The sequence below is a fragment of the Nerophis lumbriciformis genome, linkage group LG37, assembly GCF_033978685.3.
Source record: "Nerophis lumbriciformis linkage group LG37, RoL_Nlum_v2.1, whole genome shotgun sequence".
Lineage (NCBI taxonomy): Eukaryota > Metazoa > Chordata > Actinopteri > Syngnathiformes > Syngnathidae > Nerophis > Nerophis lumbriciformis.
The window spans coordinates 21,735,250-21,757,921 of NC_084584.2; the positions used below are offsets into that span (position 1 = coordinate 21,735,250).

The 22,672-nt window shown below is 39.0% G+C and overlaps 2 protein-coding genes across 5 annotated transcripts in view; both read right to left on the bottom strand.

Moving 5' to 3' along the window:
* arhgef2a (Rho guanine nucleotide exchange factor (GEF) 2a) overlaps positions 1 to 5,777 on the bottom strand; it is a 54,199-nt gene extending 48,422 nt beyond the window's left edge. The window contains exons 1-2 of one of the 4 annotated variants that reach the window (XM_061931207.1): positions 5,216 to 5,777; positions 4,737 to 4,791 (exon numbers count right to left, since the gene is read on the bottom strand). In XM_061931207.1, the coding sequence (XP_061787191.1) occupies positions 4,737 to 4,757 (21 nt within the window). In that variant the 5' untranslated portion in view covers positions 4,758 to 4,791; positions 5,216 to 5,777. Of the gene's footprint in view, positions 1 to 4,736; positions 5,029 to 5,215 lie in introns of those variants that run through there. The other 3 variants (XM_061931206.2, XM_061931209.2, XM_061931208.2) reach the window with 3 other exon arrangements.
* A 141-nt stretch (positions 5,778 to 5,918) lies between these two features.
* Positions 5,919 to 22,672, bottom strand: part of LOC133577407 (palmitoyltransferase ZDHHC18-B-like) — a 28,686-nt gene continuing 11,932 nt past the window's right edge. The window contains exons 7-9 of the mRNA XM_061931213.1: positions 16,679 to 16,791; positions 16,497 to 16,596; positions 5,919 to 6,775 (exon numbers count right to left, since the gene is read on the bottom strand). Coding sequence (XP_061787197.1) covers positions 6,473 to 6,775; positions 16,497 to 16,596; positions 16,679 to 16,791 — 516 coding nt within the window. The 3' untranslated portion in view covers positions 5,919 to 6,472. The remainder of the gene's footprint in view (positions 6,776 to 16,496; positions 16,597 to 16,678; positions 16,792 to 22,672) is intronic.

Sequence of the window (22,672 nt, forward strand, 5' to 3'; positions counted from 1 at the left end):
ATACAGTATGAGATGAGATCAATGAGATAAGGTAAGAACAGGATAGAAACTGCTGTGGAACTAGTTACAATGCAATATGCCATGGAAATACAATGTTAACACTTTTGTGCAAATAAGTACAGTTGCACTTGTTTTTTTCAAATGTGTTTATTCTGTAAAGGAATGAGTTACATGTTTAAAATGACTGGTTAATAGTGCTATTTTGAAGTGCAATGTCAGCACTATGTTTTAATAAATAAATACAGCGTTTTAAAAGCATACACAATCTGTGTAAATATATTAGTCTGTGGTTAAACGACTTGAAAGGACTCGAAACTCAAAATGCAGGACTTGGGACTTGACTTGAGACTTTCCAGTCTTGACTTTGGACTTGACTCGGCTTGCCCTGTCTTGACTCGGGACTTGACTCGGACTTGAGGGCAAAGACTTGAGACTTACTTGTGACTTGCAAAGCAATGACTTGGTCCCACCTCTGGTATTTGCTGTCAGTATCCTTGTGTTGTTCTATTGCTTCACATTGTGAGTTCATCCAAGCTTCTTTAACCTCATTGCATTTCTTCTATATTATCTCATCAAGTCTGTTGTACTCACTTTTGTTTTGTTTTGATAACTCTCCATGTGTCTAGTAAATGAGCCATATGTAATAATTTTGTGTCAAGTCATCATTAAATGGCCCTGATATGTCAAAAGGCATGAATGAATCATGTTCTTTTCGAATACCTCTATAACTGATAACAGTAGTTCAGCCGTAATAAGCTCATTTCAAAATTAGATTTACAGCCTCGAAATCTTGTTATTGTTTTCATTTCGATGTCCCGCCCTCAACCGTTTGACCAATTAGAAAGTCTGTGAGTGTGTTACATCTAGGTTGCCAGTTACGCACCGCCATATTCGTCTAGTTGCTGCCACTGGTAAAGTTACTAAACATGTCAGACCTTTTAAATCTAAAAGGTGTCGTTACGATTCTCAACTTATTCATGACAAAGCTAGGAACACAACAAGGATTTGTATCGGGGATGCCTTTGAAAGATGGAGACGATTGAAGACGGAGAAGGTTTTTTCATCGGACACCAAAACTTGCTAATTTCCTCCTTGATAGGTAAGTCCGGCATTTACGTTTTCTTATTACTTATAATAAATGGAAATGGACATTACGTATATAAACTATATTGTCCAATACAGTCTATGATCTTGTCTAACAAAGCTAGTATGTTCGTGCAACGAATGCTTAGCATGCAAGCCCGGTCAATGACACATCGACGGGGGAAATACTGTATATGCCCGTTAGCTTGAATGTCGATGTGTACGGTAATTGAACTGACAGGGCAAAATATATTTTCAACAAACAAAACCTGTGTGGATATATGGGTAGTGTCAGTGCCTATTTCGTTCTCAATATGCTGATACGCTGAGGAAATGGGTCCCAACTTTAGCACGGCTATCATGGCAATGTAAAATGTATGGAGACAGCCAAAACACATGATAAAATAATTCCTCATTCATGTTTGCATATTGTGGACTACATGTACCAAGTTATATGGCAATCTGAAACGTTTGAAACAGTAGCCTCTAGGCATACCTTGGTAAAATGTCTCCTCTTTAGTTTTGGGCATACATTAGGCTGCTAAGCATGCTCTACTTATTTTCACCGGTATAACAATTGCTAGCGTTGGTTGTAGTTTGTTTTAGTCTTTGTTTTCTGATAGTACTGACAATAACCATATGATTGCCATTTGTTGTGATATTGTATGCAGGCATGATGTACTTCTTCCTGAAAATAGCCTAATTTCTGTGTAAATTCTGTTGGTTAGAGATTTGTTATTGACAAAACGCTTGTCTATTCAGCTATTATGGTCCCAGCACCTCAACCCCTAGTAAGAGGCAGTGGAAGTTTGAAGTTCCTTGGAGTAGCCCAGTCGATCGAGCTGGATCGGCTGCGTATCTGACAACCTCGGTCAGGTAGAGGGGGGGCAGGGGGGAGGGACTACGGAATTTTGGCCGTAATTGCAGTACCATTTCTGGCTCCCTTTAAATCAAGAATTTCTAGAGTCTTCCATTTTTAATGTGATTTGCATTCAGTGGCTGGAATAGGTTTCACAATGGTTTACATTAAATATTCTTGCATCTTTCTCCATCTGTCTTCTGCATTTGGGAGACCATGTAACATTTCAAATTAGTTTGACACTGATACCGAGAAACTATTTTAAAAATCTTTGTTGTGTTAAAAAAAAATTGAATTTCTGTTTTGGAGTTCATTCAAATTTTCTGGATGCTTTTGAGTGATCACGACCACAGTCTACAGTCCGTAAATTCTGCCACCAGGTGTTGGTGGTGATGAACTTGTTGTCTTGACACCACTCTACCAGTTTTTCACCGCGTTCATTGATCTCTCCAATTCTAAAATGGCCAACAATATTTTGAATGCATTCTTTCCCAACTTTTGCATTGAAATCTCACATTCTAATTGTGATGTCTTGCTCTTCGCCCTCTACAGATCCTTATATAATTTCTCAATCTCTGCCTCTTCTAGGTCTGCTGTTGGTGCATAAACTAGTACGAGAATAATATCAAAGGGTTTTCCTCTCATTTTAACAACAAGTACTCGGTCTACAACTGCCCAGAAGCCTCTCCATGTCTTTGAACATTCAGAGTCCAAAAAGACCTCAATTCCCTTTTTGATGTTCTCCCTGTTCTATACATTATGTCAAGGGGAACGGCATTGTTTGGGGAATTTTGCCAACCATTCAGAATCCTTATGTAAGACAAGAAGACATGTGTTTTCCATTTTGTTATGCATTTTAATTTGTTATATACGGCAAGTACAAGTTGACTCACAATATAGCTAATGGGAGTAATCTATTGTGACTCACAATATAGCTAATGGGAGTAATCTATTGTGACTCACAATATAGCTAACGGGAGTACGGTAATCTATTGCATCCAAGGAGCCCTCTAAAAAACATCCAAAAAATGCCAACAATACTCCATTTACACGACCTGAAATTTAACCAAGTATTAGCGATATTGATTATAGATGCCAACGGCAAGGAACTACTTTTAGCAGCGCCGTGATCATATAGTGCTAACTAATTAATCCAGCTATTGACATATTGAGCTGCATTGCCTCTGAGTTGGTGAAAGTTAATTATAGATTCTAAATCCTGCCTCTCACCTATATAGTAGAAGGACAAGGTCATAAACTGAGAAATTGGTCAACTTTGACATTCAACTTAGACCCATAGATGACGAAAAAGACACGAAAAGACACTCTTTGCGTCCACCATTTTTTTTTTGTCTGCGTAAGGATTATGATTAATTCTTCATCTAAACGGGAATATACAAACAATCCATCAGTTGGCATCCCAGTGAGAGCAGACATTGGGTCATTATATTGGTAGTTTGTATTTCTTGTTGAGCACTTAGCAATAGTGCTACTCGCTGGATCGGCTTTTCACTCAGCTTCTAAAACCTATTCAGGCTCAAAAATATAAGATTCTGGATTATAATTTGTCCCAGGGACAGACACTGGGTCATTATATTGGTAGTTTGTATTTCTTGTTTAGCACTTAGCAATAGTGCTACTCGCTGGATCGGCTTATCACTCAGCTTCTAAAACCAATTCAGGCTCAAAAATATAAGATTCTGGATTATAATTTGTCCCAAAGTACCGGTAGTCATTGTTGGCTCTCATGAAGTCTGTTTTTGCAAAATATTTTTTGTGAAATAGCGAACGTTGTGATGAGCTCTGTGAAATTAATAAGCTGCAGTATGCTTAAAATGACCAGAATACGGTAAATCTTACAATACTACAATACCTATATACTTACAGCACGTATATAAAACGTTGATGTGTGTGTGTGTGTGTATGGAGCGGTGACATTGGGTTCAAGGTTGGATGGGGATCTTGCGTATGGGGGCCCATAATTTGGTGCTATGCCTCTAGTCCCTGTACACAGCATTTTGTTTAGTTCTAAGAAGATATGAATAACATGTATCACTATTTATATTAATATAACCATTTTACAAGAATAAAACATTATATTGATTAATGTGTGGGCTTATTGTTGACATTTGCATTTTTTAACAAGTATTTCTTCAAAACATAAGCTAAAAATGAAATGTTGCACATTTCCAGCTCATCCCCATTAATTCCTGTAAAATGCATAATTTTACGGCCATATTTGTAATTGTACTGTGTGGGCGGTATAACAAACAGCTAAAAGCCACATTAGCCGCCATTAGCATAACATCCTCATCTTAAGGTGAGCGGGTGCAGGATGGAGATGTTTGCCTATTCCGTGAAATAACAGTTTTAAGATTCAGCTTTCGCCTCATCTGCATTGGACACATTTTAACGCTCATTTTCATCTACCTTTTGGAGGCCCTTGAAATGTTCACACACAGCAGTGATATCACACACACACACACACACTCACACACACACGGCCATTTCTATGGCAACAACTATGCAGCAAGCGGGCACACTGACTGCAAGCAAACACACACCTACACCCACAGACCCATACTCCTGCAGTATGCCTAGATGGGTATGATAGGCCTGTGTGGGGCCCTTGCAGGCATGCACTTGTGTCACAATCAGGAAACCACAGAGTTCACTGACAAGAAGGGGAAGTAACACACCCCAAGCAGGAGAGGAAATAAACACAGTGGTTGGCATGAAAATGACTTAAAATATATTGTAAAGTAGTAAGTTATGCGCGATGATGGCCACTCACCCGCGTGTTGATCTCCTTCATTCTCTCCTGCCGCAGTTTTGACAGGCTGGCAACTCTGGACATAGTGACAATATAATCAAAAAGATGAACAAATTAACCCCAAAAACCCCTGCGCTGTCAATCTTTGGTTTGCCACTTAAAAGAAGAAAAAAAGTGTTTTTTTCCCCGCACTGTCCAACTGTAATGTGGCTCTGCTTCCAGTGAAGTGTCTGCTCCTGTGAGAAATCTGACTTGAATCATCACCACCCCCACACGCTAACACACACACACACACACACACACACACACACACACACACACACACACACACGCACGCACGCACGCACGCACACAGCTATCTGAATGCCTCATCGACTATTATTTGCTCCTTCCTACATCCCCCAGTGTAAAACCATTTTCAAAATGCCAGTTTAGGACAAGTACACTGCTTTTTATTATTAATATTACGATCAATTCATCAAATCTATGGCAGAACTTACATTTTACATCCACAAGCTCCATCTTCTAGTTGCACCCGTCCTCCTACACGAGGTCACTTATAAAAAGAAATAGTCTTGTGTGAGTACCAGTGAATTCCTTACAATCAATACTTTAACATATTAACAAGCACCTCAGCTGGTGGTTACGGTACAATACACGCAAGTATAATGTAGGAGGAACATATAAGAGGATAGCTTTTTGACACAGGCCGTGCAATTGTGGCACTGACACTATTTATGGTAGCTAAATAAATTATTAGAAAGAGCACAGTATTATAACATAACACTGTTCTGCAATGCCATTGTTTTTTTCCAATTATACACTGTCTTGCAAAAGTAGGATTATGTATAATTAGGTTGTGCAGGTATTCCCAATGAAATGAAGTTGGCAAATTGCATGGCCTGCTTCGACAGCTGATGCTCACATTAACGCCTCATCTGGAAGCCTGTCAAGTTTGATAATATCATGCTGTTCTACAAAACAAAAAAAGGAAAATTAATAAACATTAGTCTTTGCAAAGGCTGGATTATGTATGATTAGGCTGTGCAGGTTTGCCCAATGAAATGCTGCTAAACATAGTTGGCAAATTGCAGTGCCTGCTTTGACAGCTGATGCTCACTTTTAACGCCTCATCTCTAACACCTATCACCATCTGGCGACCGAATGCTGCACTGCAGGAGTAGAAAAGGCTCAGCGTCACAATTAATGTCATTGTCCTTTATTTTGAAGAGTTCCAACTGGCTAAATCATACTATTTCATGCATGCATTCCAGGTGCATGATCACTTTTTGACTTGCATATTGTACACTGCACCACCTGCATGGTGTGTGTGTGGGACAGCTTAGAGCCAAATGGGAGAAAGGACAGGAAAACTGGACGGGAGACACTTCATCGCGAGGAAAAAAAAAAATGTAAACATATATAACATGTATCACATCTTAAGCGCAGGCAACTATACTGATTTAGCTCGGGTGCACAACCAAATGGTACAAAACGAGGTGCTTTTCGGTGCTCACCATTTTAACAGGGTCGTGCAATATTACATTAGGCATCTCGACCCAAGTTTTAGTGCATTTATCTCAGCAGGAACTTGGAAGCATAGCAATGCTACAATAGGAAGTAAGTAAAAATTGTACCTTTACTTGAGCATGTATCACTGTACAAACGGCATCTCTTCTGTTGCAAAAACATGATTTTGATTGATTTCACACATAATCCAGCACGATCAATGAACCAAACGTAGAAAAATGAGATTGTTACTTGTGTGTTATTTGTGTCCTGGCACCTATATGCTGCCTCGATTTGGCGGCGGCGTCCCCATCTAGAAAGGACGCTTGGACATGGACGACGGGGTTGGGTGTAGGCAAAGTCGCCTTTTTATTAGTCGTTTTCTTGGTTTTTGTCTTGTTGTGCCGTACGTCGGAGGTATTCCTCGGTTTGTGGGACCCGCAGTTTGTGGAGGGGCCAGCTAAGGGGTCAGAGTTCACTCCCGGGCTGTTTCCCTGAGGACATGAGGCTTGAGAGGTGGAGTCCAGCAGACCTTTAGCTCCGTGTTTGCACTGCAGAGGAAAAAAAGCTACGTTAAGAATGTAAACATGAAACAGTTCAAAGAAAATTTAAGGCGCAAGCAAAGCAATTTGACTATATAGTGTTTTAAAAGCTGTAATGCTTTAATTGGATTACAGCAGAGGTGCCCTCGAGGAAGAAATCATCCATACAAATGAAATCCTGCATGAAAATAGCTGACAATCACTCTCTGGATCCCATCCAGCATGTATAAAGAAAAAAGCTATGCATGCAGATGCGGCGCTAACAACACTCGCTTGCTTTCCCTCCCTGGCTTACCCAGCTGCACTTTTCCTGCGCTAATAAAACGTTGCTAATCAGACGGTGCAGGACACGGCAAAATCCAGACATTTGTCCTCCTGGTTGGACGGGCGGGGAAGGTGTGGACACAGGAACAGACAAACATGGAGACAGACCACACACTCAGAAGAGCAGGTTAGGAGAGGCTTGATCAACACATGGGGAACAGGATGCAAGAGTGCAAAAGATGAGGGACAGAATGCTTGTTTTATTACAAACCCCGTTTCCATATGAGTTGGGAAATTGTGTTAGATGTAAATTTAAACGGGATACAATGATTTTCAAATCCTTTTCAAACCATATTCAATTGAGTGCACTACAAAGACAAGATATTTGATGTTCAAACTCATCAACTTTATTATTTTTTTGCAAATAATAATTAACTTAGAATTTCATGGCTGCAATACGTGCCAAAGTAGTTGGGAAAGGGCATGTTCACCACTGTGTTACATGGCCTTTCCTTTTAACAACACTCAGTAAACGTTTGGGAACTGAGGAGACACATTTATTAAGCTTCCCAGGTGGAATTCTTTCCCATTCTTGCTTGATGTACAGCTTAAGTTGTTCAACAGTCCGGGGGTCTCCGTTGTGGTATTTTAGGCTTCATAATGCGCCACACATGTTCAATGGGAGACAGGTCTGGACTACAGGCAGGCCAGTCTAGTACCCGCACTCTTTTACTATGAAGCCACGTTGATGTAACACGTGGCTTGGCATTGTCTTGCTGAAATAAGCAGGGGCGTCCATGGTAACGTTGCTTGGATGGCAACATATGTTGCTCCAAAACCTGTATGCACCTTTCAGCATTAATGGCGCCTTCACAGATGTGTAAGTTACCCATGTCTTGGGCTCTAATACACCCCCATGCCATCACAGATGCTGGCTTTTCAACTTTGCGCCTATAACAATCCGAATTGTTCTTTTCCTCTTTGGTCCGGAGGACACGGCGTCCACAGTTTCCAAAAACAATTTGAAATGTGGACTCGTCAGACCACAGAACACTTTTCCACATTGTATCAGTCCATCTTAGATGAGCTCAGGCCCAGTGAAGCCGATGGCGTTTCTGGGTGTTGTTGATAAACGGTTTTCGCCTTGCATAGGAGAGTTTTTACTTGCACTTACATATGTAGCGACCAACTGTAGTTACTGACAGTGGGTTTCTGAAGTTGTCCTGAGCCCATGTGGTGATATCCTTTACACACTGATGTCGCTTGTTACAGCCTAAGGGATCGAAGGTCACGGGCTTAGCTGCTTACGTGCAGTGATTTCTCCAGATTCTCTGAACCCTTTGATGATATTACGGACCGTAGATGGGGAAATCCCTAAATTCCTTGCAATAGCTGGTTGAGAAAGGTTTTTCTTAAACTGTTCAACAATTTGCTCACGCATTTGTTGACAAAGTGGTGACCCTTGCCTCATCCTTTCTTGTGAATGACTGAGCATTTTTTGGGAAGCTGTTTTTATACCCAATCATGGCACCCACCTGTTCCCAATTTGCCTGTTCACCTGTGGGATGTTCCAAATAAGTGTTTGATCAGCATTCCTCAACTTTATCAGTATTTATTGCCACCTTTCCCAACTTCTTTGTCACGTGTTGCTGGCATCAAATTCTAAAGTTAATGATTATTTGCAAAAAAAAAAAAAGTTTATCAGTTTGAACATCAAATATGTTATCTTTGTAGCATATTCAACTGAATATGGGTTGAAAATTATTTGCAAGTCATTGTATTCCGTTTATATTTACATCTAACACAATTTCCCAACTCATATGGAAACGGGGTTTGTACATACAGAAATAGCATACAAAGTTATAATAGCCCCAGGGTGTTTATTTACCTCAATTGGACGGAGGGGATTTATGTTGAAAACAGCTCAATGTCATAAACATCAACTTTATGGACTACGTGTGAAAGTGACACATACAGTGCATTCAGAAAGTATTCACAGAACTTCCCTTTTTCCACATGTTATGTTACAACCTTATTTCAAAATGGAATACTTTTATTTTTGTCCTCAATATTCTACACACAATACCCCGTAATGACAATATGAATACGTTTTTTTAGAGTGTTTTAAAATGTATTAAAAATAAAATAAAATCAAATCATGTGTACATATGTATTCACAGCCTTTGCTCAATACTTTGCTGAGTCACATTTGGCAGCAATTACAGCCTCAAGTATTTTTAAATACAATGCCACAAGCTTGGAACACCTATATTTGGGCAGTTACGCCCATTCCTCTTTGCCCATGGGTGCTGGTTAGCGCCTTGCATGGCAGCTCCCTCCATCAGTGTGTGAATGTGTGTGTGAATGGGTAAATGTGGAAGTAGTGTCAAAGCGCTTTGAGTACCTTGAAGGTAGAAAAGCGCTATACAAGTACAACCCATTTATCATTTAATTTCTTTGCAGCACATCTCAAGTTCCATCAGGTTGGATGGGAAGCCTCGGTGCACAGCCATTTTTAGATAATTTCAATGGGATTTAAGTCTGGGCTCTAGCTGGGCCACTCAAAGACAATTACAAAATTGTCCTAAACCCATTCCTTTAAAATCCTGGATTGGTGCTTAGGGTTGTTGTTTGTCCTACTGAAAGATGAACGGTCGCCCCAGTCTTAGTTCAAGAGCGCTCTGGAGCAGGTTATCATCCAGGATGTGTCTGTACATTGCTGCATTCATCTTTCCCTCTATCCTGACTAGTCTCCCCATTCCTGCCGCTAAACCATCCCCAGAGCATGATGCTGCCACCACCATGCTTCACTATGGGGATGGTATTGGCCTGGTGATGAGTTGTGCCCGGTTTCCTCCAAACATGACGCCTGGTATTCACGCCAAAGAGTTCAATCTTTGTCTCATCAGACCAGAGAATTTTGTTTCTCATGTTCTGAGAGTCTTTCAGGTGCATTTTGGCAAACCTTTACGAAGGAATGGCTTCCGCCTGGCCACTCTACCATACAGGCCTGAGTGGTGGATGGCTGCAGAGATGGTTGTCCTTCTGGAAGGTTTTCCTCCCTCCACAGAGGAATGTTGTAGTCCTGACAAGGGTGACCATCGGGTTCTTGGTCAACTCCCTGACTAGGGCCTTTATCCTGCAATCGCTCATTATTTTCTGTACACTTGCCCAGATTTGTGCCTCGAGACAATCCTGTCTCGGAGGTCTACAGACAATTCCTTCGACTTCATTCTTGGTTTATGCTCTGCCATGCACTGTCAAGTGTTGCACCTTATACATAGAAAGGTGTTTGCCTTTCCAAATCATGTCCAACCAACAAAATTTACCACAGGTAGACTCCAATTAAGCTATAGGAACATCTCAAGGATGATCAGTTGAAACAGGATGCAACTGATCTCACTTTTGAGCTTCATGGCACTTTTTTTTATATGCCATTAGCAAAAATGTCTTTAAAAAATGTTTTCACATTGTCATTATGGGGTATTGTGTGTAGAATTTTGAGGACTAAAAGGAATGTATTCCATTATGGAATAAAACTGTAACATAACAATATGCTGAAAAACTGAAGCGCTGTGAATACTTTCCGGCTGTACTATAGCTTCTTTACCATATGGTCGTTTTTTTAACAAGCAGAGTGGTGCCTCGGTTTTTGTACGATTTGTTTTTCACAAACATTTTCACTTAAATGCAAAGGTAATTACACTCTTTAAAAACGGGAGATAAACATAGATTTACTAATTACAGACCCGTGTCACGGCTGTCACAATTTTCTAAAATAATTGAAAAAATATTTGTTGAAAAATTAGACAGTTTTATTGAAAAGAACATGTAGTTGAGTGAGAGCCAGTATGGATTCCGGACCTATAGATCCACTGCTTCAGCTGTAATGAATATAATGGAGGATATAGCAACAGCAACTGATAATAATAAGAAATACACTATAGGGGTGTTAATCAATCTTTAAAAAGCATTTGACACTATAGATCATTCTATATTACTGTCGGAGTTGCATTCATTTGGTGTGAGAGGAGTAGTTTTAGACTGGCTAAGAAGTTATTTAGATGATAGACAAGAGTTTGTGGATTTTGTGGGTAATACATCTGAACAAATGAGGATTGAATGTGGAATTCCACAAGGTTTGGCTTTGGGACCAAAATTGTTTATTTTATATATTAATGATATATGTGAGGTATCAAAGTTATTGAAATTTGTATTATTTGAGGACTACACCAACTTTTATAGTTCCGGACATGACTTAAAGGCGTTATCAAACATTATTGAACGGGAAATTATTAAACTTAAGAGATGGTTTGATGTCAATAAATTATCATCAAATGTAAAAAAAAAAACAAAGTTTATGATTTTTTGTAAGAGGAAAAGGGAGGAAACGATCAAACTGTTAATAGATGGAATTGATATTGAAAGGGTTTCTGAACTTAGATTTTTAAGAGTGATACTGGATGACAGTCTGACATGGAAATCATATTCCACATGTACGGAAAAAGATGTCTAAGAGTATTTTTACATTAAATAAGGTAAAATATGTGTTAGATTATAGGGCAATGCGTATATTGTATTGTGCACTTATATTGGCATATATCAGCTACTGTGTGGAAGTGTGGGGAACACATATAAGAGTAACATAAAGGCATTGTATCAACTACAGAATAGAGCTATAAGGATTATTCATAAAGCAGATTATCTAGAACACACTAACATACTATTTATTAATTCTGGTTTATTGAAACTACAGGAGCTAGTAAAGTTACAGACATTATGTGTTATGTTTAAGGCTAAAAGTAAAACACTACCAACAAATTTACAAAAAATGTCTGTCATCACTTCTGAGAATGAAGAGCATAGAAGAAACATCAAACATCAGTATTCAAGGACAACTTTAAAACAAATGTGTATATCAGTGGTGGGGGCTAAACTATGGAATTCTCTTTACAATGAGATAAAAGATTGTAGAAATATATACCAATTGAAAAAAATATATAAAGACAGAACAATAAGATCATATGGACAGCCGTAAGTGTTTACATTTTGCTTTATATTTATTATTTTAATTATTTTTTGTCTGGTTTTGTATCATCCCGTGAGGTGTATATTACTTTTTGTTTGTTCGGTTTGTACTTCATGAAGTTTTGCACTTGTTTTTTTTTTTTTTTTTTTCATTATATTTGGATGTATTTGTTTGGTTTGTATGCTTGTGAATCTGGGCTATCCATTAAGTAAGACTACTTATTATGTTGAAGGGGGCAAAAAATATAAGATGTTTTTCATCCTGTTCCTTCTCAAGGATAAGTGTGTAAATATGTGTTTAGTTGCTAAAGTTTAATTTGTTGTTTGGTGTTAATATTTCCGGGATCTTCTTTTCATGCGAGCCAGCGACAGTCAGTCCGTGAGTTTATCAAAGTGCTGTTATCAGTCTCAGTTTTTGGATAATTTTAATTTAAACAGTGATATTAACCGCCGGGTGTTTTAAAGGCCTACTGAAATGAATTTTTTTTTATTTAAACGGGGATAGCAGATCCATTCTATGTGTCATACTTGATCATTTCGCGATATTGCCATATTTTTGCTGAAAGGATTTAGTATAGAACAACGACGATAAAGTTCGCAACTTTTGGTCGCTGATAAAAAAAAGCCTTGCCTGTGCCGGAAGTAGCGTGACGTCACAAGTTGAAAGTCTCCTCACATTTCCCCATTGTTTACACCAGCAGCGAGAGCGATTGGGACCGAGAAAGCGACGATTACCCCATTAATTTGAGCCAGGATGAAAGATTCGTGGATGAGGAACGTGAGAGTGAAGTATCAGAGTGCAGTGCAGGACGCATCTTTTTTCGCTCTGACCGTAACTTAGGTACAAGGGCTCATTGGATTCCACACTCTCTCCTTTTTCTATTGTGGATCACGGATTTGTATTTTAAACCACCTCGGATACTATATCCTCTTGAAAATGAGAGTCGAGAACGCGAAATGGACATTCACAGTGACTTTTATCTCCACGAAAATACATCGGTGAAGCACTTTAGCTACGGAGCTAACGTGATAGTATCGGGCTTAACTGCAGATAGAAACAAAATAAATAAACCCCTGACTGGAAGGATAGACAGAAAATCAACAATACTATTAAACCATGGACCTGTAACTACACGGTTAATGCTTTGCAGCCTGGCGAAGCTTAACAATGCTGTTGCTAACGACGCCATTGAATCTAACTTAGCTATGGACCTCGACAGAGCTATGATAAAAACATTTGCTCTCCACCTACGCCAACCCTCATCTGCTCATCAACACCGAAGCTCACCTGCGTTCCAGCGATCGACGGAGCGACGAAAGACTTCACCCGATCATCGATGCGGTCGGCGGCTAGCGTCGGATAGCGCGTGTGCTATCCAAGTCAAAGTCCTCCTGGTTGTGTTGCTGTAGCCAGACGCTAATACATCGATCGCATCTACAGCTTTCTTCTTTGCAGTCTCCATTGTTCATTAAACAAATTGCAAAAGATTCACCAACACAGATGTCCAGAATACTGTGGAATTTTGCGATGAAAACTGAGCTTTTTGTATTGGATACAATGGCGTCCCAATACTTCCGTTTCAACCATCGACGTCACGCGCATACGTCATCATACCTAGACGTTTTCAACCGGAAGTTTTGCAGGAAATTTAAAATTGCACTTTATAAGTTGCCGTATTGGCATGTGTTGCAATGTTAAGATTTCATCATTGATATATAAACTATCAAACTGCGTGGTCGGTAGTAGTGGGTTTCAGTAGGCCTTTAAGGTGGTTATCATTAATATTGTTTACTGTTATATCCCTATTGTAATCTGTAAGATCCTTATTGTTCTCTATCCTTTTGTTGTGGGGCAGACTGGCTCATGCGTGCACATGCAATCCTCCACTGTTGCCATTTCTAATAAAAAGTAATGTATAGTTATAACTTATATCTGTCAGTAGACTCCAAATGGAAGCGCAAAAAACTACAACATGGCTGACGGGGGAAAGGTCTTTAGGAGGGCTTCGGCGCGTAAAAAAGACCGGCAATGAAACAGCGCATTCTGTAAAACAAAATCTGTGCAAGATTTTGATCACCATTACATTTTATGTGGAACACAGCAATGTTTTAAATGGAAAAAATAAATATCATAAAATTACCTGTTTCGGTGAATAATGAGTATTTAAATTCCTTTTCTGGCCACATGATATTGAATTTGTAGGGACCTTTAAAAACTAATTATAGCTATGTTTACAACAACCAATGCTCTTAATGTTTCAGGACCCACCACAAATTAGAGACACCACTATTGACTTTTGACTACAAGGCACTAGGTCAAGGCGCTAATCTGAGCATTTTAACAGGTTGTGGATGAGAATGGCTAAGTTTTCTGTCTTGACATGTCTCGAATGAGGCACCTGTAGCAACTTCTCCACCAAGGTTTGGTTTGGGATGCTAATCTCTCAGTTGGCCTGTGTTGTTGTAAATAGTGGGCTATCTTAGCAGGGCTATGGAAGAACGTCCAAAGTGTAAACAACAATGGACTGCATTGTTTACTGCATTAAATTATTATTATATTCAAAGCTGTCCCAATACTACTTTTTATATCCGTTATGATACTGATATTGGATTCATTGGCCAATACCGATACTAACATGATACGATATCAGCATGAATCATAGTACATACTTTTTGTAGTGTGGAATGGTAATTAAATGAAATTAGTCAGAGAACAATGGTAGGTACGATAAACACTAACCTTATGACAGGCTTATGCTAAATTGGAGTGAAGTGGTCATTTTTTTTTGGACGACACCTAAGGGCCACAATAATTCATTAAGTTCAGCGCATGACACAGTAAAATGATGCGGACATGTTTGTTACTGGACTTTCTAATCCACTTTTGCCTTGGAGATCTGTAAGTAACCCTCTCCTTTATATTAACAAATGTTGTGTTTTTTAGACCGCAATATTGTTCAATAAGGTCACTTATTACATATGTCTTGCTTGTGTGCTTAGCTGTTGTGTAGCTGCTAGCTCCAAGGAGCCTATAGTCTACGATGTTTACCTTTTGTAGGTTTCTTCACTAAAATACAAGGAAAGACCAACCTTGTGTGATTTTTGGGAGACATTTAGATGTTAACTGGCTGTCCAGGTTTGCATAAGTAAACACGCTGCAGGACTGTTTGTATCGGATGATTTAAATGCAAGCCGATATCATACGATACTTGTTTTTTGCTGGTATCGGATCCGGACACCCATAATCATATTATCCCTATTCTGTTGCAATTGTCCCACCGAAGTAATTGTTCTCTATGGACCCATCACTGCGAATGTACTAACTCATGTTCAGGTCATCATCTTTTTGTATTGCTTTATTTACTACTTCACTACTATTTATTAGCCTTGCACATATTAGTTATTTAAGTACTTGTTTGTATTTTTACTCAACATTTATTGTTTACATTGAACAAGAGCGCAAAGCCTTCCAAGTCAAATTCCTTGTGTGTTAAACATACTTGGCCAATGAAGCCGATTCTGATGCTAAACAACGGATCGCGGTGTGTCGAGCTCGATCCTTCTCAAATAGTGGGGCGGACCCCCCAGGGAGGCACAGTGCGACGACCATAGGTGGCAGTGGCGCTCTTTTTGTAAGAGAGTGCACAAGGAATATTAGCTCTGTGGTGTAGGGCAGGGGTGTCAAACTCATTTTAGCTCAGGGCCTGGCCTGCATGGAGGAAAATCTGTGCACACGCGGGGCCGGACTATTAAAATAATGGCATTAAAACTAAAAAATAAGGACAACTTCAGATTGTTTTCTTTGTCTTACTTTGGCCAAAAATAGAACAAACACATTCTGAGAATATTACAGTAAAAATATATTTTAAAATACCGGCAGCGGTAAAGTTTAGATCCATGAAGGAAAGAAAGTTAATTAATTTTTATAACTGAATACATTTTCATATGCATACAAATTTGTTTTCTTTTGTATTATTTTTTTTTATGAATTAAGTAACGTTTATGACAACCTTTTTCCAAAACACAATATAGAATGTGAGATATAACAGGATAATGCATACATTTATCATTTGTTTTGAAAACGCTTACAAAAAAGTGGGAACCCAAAAATTTACTGTGGGACCCCATTTTTATGACTCGAGGGACCCCATTTTAAAATTTCCAAGCACCAACACTGATGGAGTATTGGTGCGTGCAAAACAACAGCAGGCGGCTGTGGCCTGCGGGTCAGTTCTAATACTAATCAAATATCATCCCGGGGGGCCATAGATAATTCATTTGGGGGCCAGATCTGGCCCCCAGGCCTTGACTTTGACACATAGTGTGTAGGGTTTTTTGCACCGAGCATGCAGACACAGCGTACAGAACAAGAGATATAACAAGCTAAAGCAATAAACTATGCTTCAGTCTAGCGTTGCAGCTTGATAAAATATCCTACCACGTTTATCTCGTTTTTAGTGGACGCGGACGGCACTTCAATGTCTGTGCTGGTCTGAAGAGCTTCGTCTGCAGGCAGGAGACCTCGTCGGTTGATCAAACTGCGGTGGGTGGGGGAAAAAAAGGGTTGCCATTAAGTAGTAATGTTTCTGGTATGCATACATGGTAATGGATGTATCTAACCTGGGCGGCATGGGTCCACAAAGCACTGAGCAACAGTTGATGAAGATGTTACTGTGACTGTATGGGTTAGTGACATCTTCAACACCACTCTTTCCGGACCAAGTACCTTTAATCTGAAATACAACAAGCAGCTTTTAGTTCATAATAGATATGATTTAATGCGTTTAATGACATTGTAGTGAAACAATTGGCAAATGCGTATCTCAATCTGTGTGTGTAATCAGATCTGTGTGTCCGTGTTCTAATTTGTGTGTGTATAACAACAATCTGTGCGCCCATGTTGCGATTTGTGTGTCTGTGAAAACAAATGTGCGTCCGTTTAACTTTATGTGAAGCAAGAACTCTTGCCTGATTGGCGTGCGTGCAGCAATTTGTAAGTGTAGGAAAGATTTGTCTGCAACTTCCGCGTTCCTTTGCCTACACTCACAACTAGTCGGCAACTACAAACCGTGATATTAACAAGGCTGACGTTAGGTTCCGATTCGAATGGTGGGCGATACTGATACTAAACTGATACTTTTTACTTGAAAAGTTATGATCACTGAATAATTTTGTCACTACTAAGGTTTCAAATAACAAAAAAACAACAAGGTAACAAAAACATGAATATAAACTTTGTGCAAATATTCACTATAACAACGCTTATGGTTTGTGAAACTTTTCATCTATTTGTGAAAATGAAATTAAGTCACTTTGTAACCCTTTTTTTCCCACCATTTGGACCACTTTAGTGAAGGTTCACATTAATAACAACGGTACTTAAAGTTCTCAAATCTTGTCTAGATCATCCTACATACCCTGAAAATTTAAAAAACAGTGATTTGTAAAACCTTTAGTCCATTGATTGATCAGGTTATTGTGTGAATGCAAGCATTCACACAATAACACAAGCTAACACTCATGCTACACACATGTTAATGTTATTATTAACGTGCTAACTTTTTGGCTAGTTTAAAAAATGTTTACCCCAGTGTTATATAACTGGTACTTGACCTCTGCTAACTTTAGTGCTACTGCTAATGCATTAGAATGTTAACATTTTTAGCCAATTTCACCACCACACACTTCAGAGTCATATACTTTTGTACGTGACATGTGCTAACTTTCTTTGCTAATTTTGCAGATGTTTACTTCAGAGTCATATAACTCAATACTTGACATAGGCTAATCTTTTTTTAATTTTTTTAAAACAAATATTACATCACAAGTTTAACGAGAAGATTAGCCTGATGAGTGTTTTTGCCTCAATGTGGTCTCTTGTGGATTGATTCGGAGTGAAGTGAATTATATTTATATAGCGCTTTTCTCTAGTGACTCAAAGCGCTATACATAATGAAACCCAATATCTAAGTTACATTTAAACCAGTGTGGGTGGCACTGGGAGCAGGTGGGTAAAGTGTCTTGCCCAAGGACACAACGTCAGTAACTAGGATGGCGGATGCGGGGATCGAACCTGCAACCCTCAAGTTGATGGCACGGCCACTCTACCAACCGAGCTATTTTGCCACCCTTTTGCGGGCGAAGACAGTATCGATGGTCAATGCCAAAGAGTTTTATTTGGATGGGACATGAGAACAGCATCCATTTATTTATATGACCGAATACAAACAGCTTTTCCCACTCATAGTATAAACTATCTATAACCAAATCAAATCAACTTTATTTATAAAGCACCTTTAAAAATTTACCATAGGGGTAGCCAAAGTGCTGCTGTACAATGGGCAGGTTAAAAGATAACACAAGAGAAACGAGCAAGCACAACACAACACAACACAAACTGAGCACGATAAAAAATACATAAATAAATAAATAAATAAAACAGGTTCACAGCAGGTGCATTGTGGAACGCCATAGCAAGATGGAGATCACTCACCAACCAACAAATATAGAATTTTTTTTTTTTTTAATTTATTTATTTAGTTATATATTTATTTTTTTAAATAACATATAAATCCGTTACATTGCCATCGCACATTACGTGTAAAAACAGCTATGTAAACGTGATCACAGAACACTCACAGCACATAGTTGTAATAAATACAAAAAACTGAAGTTAGTGTAGTGATTTCAATATCAAATGTATTTAATTGCTTACACATATATAATACATATATAAGTACACTAAGTTCAAAACTGTATAAAAATATATTGTATATACACTGCATGTATGTATATATATATATATATATATATATATATATATATATATATATATATATATTATATATATATATATATATACATACACATATATATACAGGTAAAAGCCAGTAAATTAGAATATTTTGAAAAACTTGATTTATTTCAGTAATTGCATTCAAAAAGTGTAACTTGTACATTATATTTATCCATTGCACACAGACTGATGCATTCAAATGTTTATTTCATTTAATTTTGATGATTTGAAGTGGCAACAAATGAAAATCCAAAATTCCGTGTGTCACAAAATTAGAATATTGTGTAAGGGTTAAATTTTGAAGACACCTGGTGCCACAAATTAATCAGCTGATTAACTCAAAACACCTGCAAAGGGCTTTAAATGGTCTCTCAGTCCAGTTCTGAAGCCTACACAAACATGGGGAAGACTTCAGATTTGACAGCTGTCCAAAAGGCAACCATCGACACATTGCACAAGGAGGGAAAGACACAAAAGGTTATTGCTGAAGAGGCTGGCTGTTCTCAGAGCTCTGTGTCCAAACACATTAATGGAGAGGCAAATGGAAGGAAAAACTGTGGTCAGAAAAAGTGTACAAGCGATAGGGATCACCGTGCCCTGGTCAAGATTGTGAAAAAAAACCCATTCAAAAATGTGGGGGGGATTCAGAAGGAGTGGACAGCTGCTGGAGTCAGTGCTTCAAGATCCACCACCAAGAGACGCTTGAAAGACATGGGTTTCAACTGCCGCATACCTCGTGTCAAGCCACTGTTGACCAAGAAACAGCGCGAAAAGCGTCTCACCTGGGCTAAGGAAAAAAAGAGCTGGACTGCTGCTGAGTGGTCCAAAGTCATGTTTTCTGACGAAAGCAAATTTTGCATTTCCTTTGGAAATCGAGGTCCCAGAGTCTGGAGGAAGACAGGAGAGGCACAGGATCCACGTTGCCTGAAGTCTAGTGTAAAGTTTCCACCATCAGTGATGGTTTGGGGTGCCATGTCATCTGCTGGTGTCGGTCCACTCTGTTTCCTGAGATCCAGGGTCAACGCAGCCGTCTACCAGCAAGTTTTAGAGCACTTCATGCTTCCTGCTGCTGACCTGCTCTATGGAGATGGAGATTTCAAGTTCCAACAGGACTTGGCGCCTGCACACAGCGCAAAATCTACCCGTGCCTGGTTTACAGACCATGGTATTTCTGTTCTAAATTGGCCCGCCAACTCCCCTGACCGTAGCCCCATAGAAAATCTGTGGGGTATTGTGAAAAGGAAGATGCAGAATGCCAGACCCAAAAACGCAGAAGAGTTGAAGGCCACTATCAGAGCAACCTGGGCTCTCATAACACCTGAGCAGTGCCAGAAACTCATCGACTCCATGCCACGCCGCATTAACGCAGTAATTGAGGCAAAAGGAGCTCCAACCAAGTATTGAGTATTGTACATGCTCATATTTTTCATTTTCATACTTTTCAGTTGGCCAACATTTCTAAAAATCCCTTTTTTGTATTAGCCTTAAGTAATATTCTAATTTTGTGACACACGGAATTTTGGATTTTCATTTGTTGCCACTTCAAATCATCAAAATTAAATGAAATAAACATTTGAATGCATCAGTCTGTGTGCAATGAATAAATATAATGTACAAGTTACACCTTTTGAATGCAATTACTGAAATAAATCAAGTTTTTCAAAATATTCTAATTTACTGGCTTTTACCTGTGTATATATATATATATATATATATATATATATATATATATATATATATATATATATATATATATATCACATATACATGATATATATTAATATAATATGCATACATACTGTATATATGTATAGGCTATATATATATATATATATATATATATATATACATATGTCTGTGTAATATACATATTCATTGTAACTTTACATGTAGTCGGGCTTTTGGTACCCAGCCAAATTTTTTAGCCGAATGTGGCCCCCGAGTCAAAAAGTTTGGACACCCCTGCTTTAAAGTCATATAACTTAGTATAAGACACATGCTAACTGTGAGCATGCGAACAGTTCATGTTAGCATTGTAGCTTTTTTTTTTATAGCTAATTTTGCATGTGTACGCCTCGGAGTCATATAACTTGGTACTTTATCTCAGTGTTTTTCAACCTTTTTTGAGCCAAGGCACATTTTTTGCGTTGAAAAAAATCCGGAGGCACACCACCAGCAGAAATCGTTAAAAAACGAAACTCAGTTGACAGTAAAAAGTTGTTGTCGCAATTGTTGGATATGACTTTAAACCATAACCAAGCATGCATCAATACAAATCTTGTCTCAAAGTAGGTGTACTGTCACCACCTGTCACATCACCCTCCTGACTTATTTTGAGTTTTTTGCTGTTTTTCTGTGTGCACTGTTTTACTTCTTGTCTTGCGCTCCTATTTGGTGGCTTTTTTTTTTTTTTTTTTTTGTATTTTCCTGTAGCAGTTTCATGTCTTCCTTTGAGCGATATTTCCCGCATCTACTTTGTTTTAGCAATTAATAATATTTCAGTTGTTTTTATCCTTTGTGGGGACATTGTTGATTGTCATGTCTTGTTTGGATGTACTTTGTGAACGCCGTCTTTGCTCAACAGTAAGTCTTTGCTGTCGTCCAGCATTGTGTTTTTGTTTACTTTGTAGCCAGTTCAGTTTTAGTTTTGTTCTGCATAGCCTTTCCTAAGCTTCAATGCCTTTTCTTAGGGGCACTCACCTTTTGTTTATTTTTGGTTTTAAGCATGAGACACCTTTTTACCTGCACACTGCCTGCCGCTGTTTCCGACATCTACAAAGCAATTAGCTACCGGCTGCCACCTACTGATATGGAAGAGTATTACACGGTTACTATGCCGAGCTCTAGACAGCACCGACACTCAACAACAACACATCATTTGCAGACTTTAATTATTGGTTTGCAAAAAATATTTTTAACCCAAATAGGTGAAATTAGATAATCTCCCACGGCACACCAGACTGTATCTCACGGCACACTAGTGTGCCGCGGCACAGTGGTTGAAAAACACTGCTTTACTTACATTCTAACTGTCTATTGTTAGCATTTCGGTTCGACTTGCGCATATTGGGAGCTCGCGCATTTCCGCGCCTTGCGTACATACAGCATTCACACGCAATTTCTCCTGAAATTGCATATTCACGTTATGGATAGAATACTACCGGTATATGCAATAACTTGTCAACAAAACAAATCTCAGTGGCTTTGTGGTTAGAGTGTTCGCTCTGAGACTGGGAGGTCGTGAGTTCAAACCCCGGCCGAGTCATAGCAAAGGCCACAAAAAATGGGACCCATTGCCTCCCTGCTTGGCACTCAGCATCAAGGGTTGGAATTGGGGGTTAAATCACCAAACGATTCCCGAGCGCTGCGCACGCTGCTGCTCACTGCTCCCCTCACCTCCCAGTGGGTGAACATGGGGATGGGTCAAATGCAGAGGACACATTTTACCACACCCAGTGTGTGTGACAATCGTTGGGACTTTGACTTTAAATTTAAAAAGTGTTTTTTTTCCGGGGTTTTTTCACTACAGTAGTGAGAAATTATTCAACGATAATGACATTTCAAGTAAAAAGTATTTGTCTGGTATCGACTCTCAATATCGCTCACCAATCCAATGGGAAGCTAAATTCAGCGTCTTTACCATCACAAATTAAAATACAGACACAAATTGCAACACGGACACACAGATTGCTTTTACACACACGCTCACACACATCTACATAAGCACAAACATACAAATTACAGCACGGGCATGTAGATCTGATTACACACACAGATTGAGATCTGCATTTTTTTTTGGCCACGATAACACTTCCGTA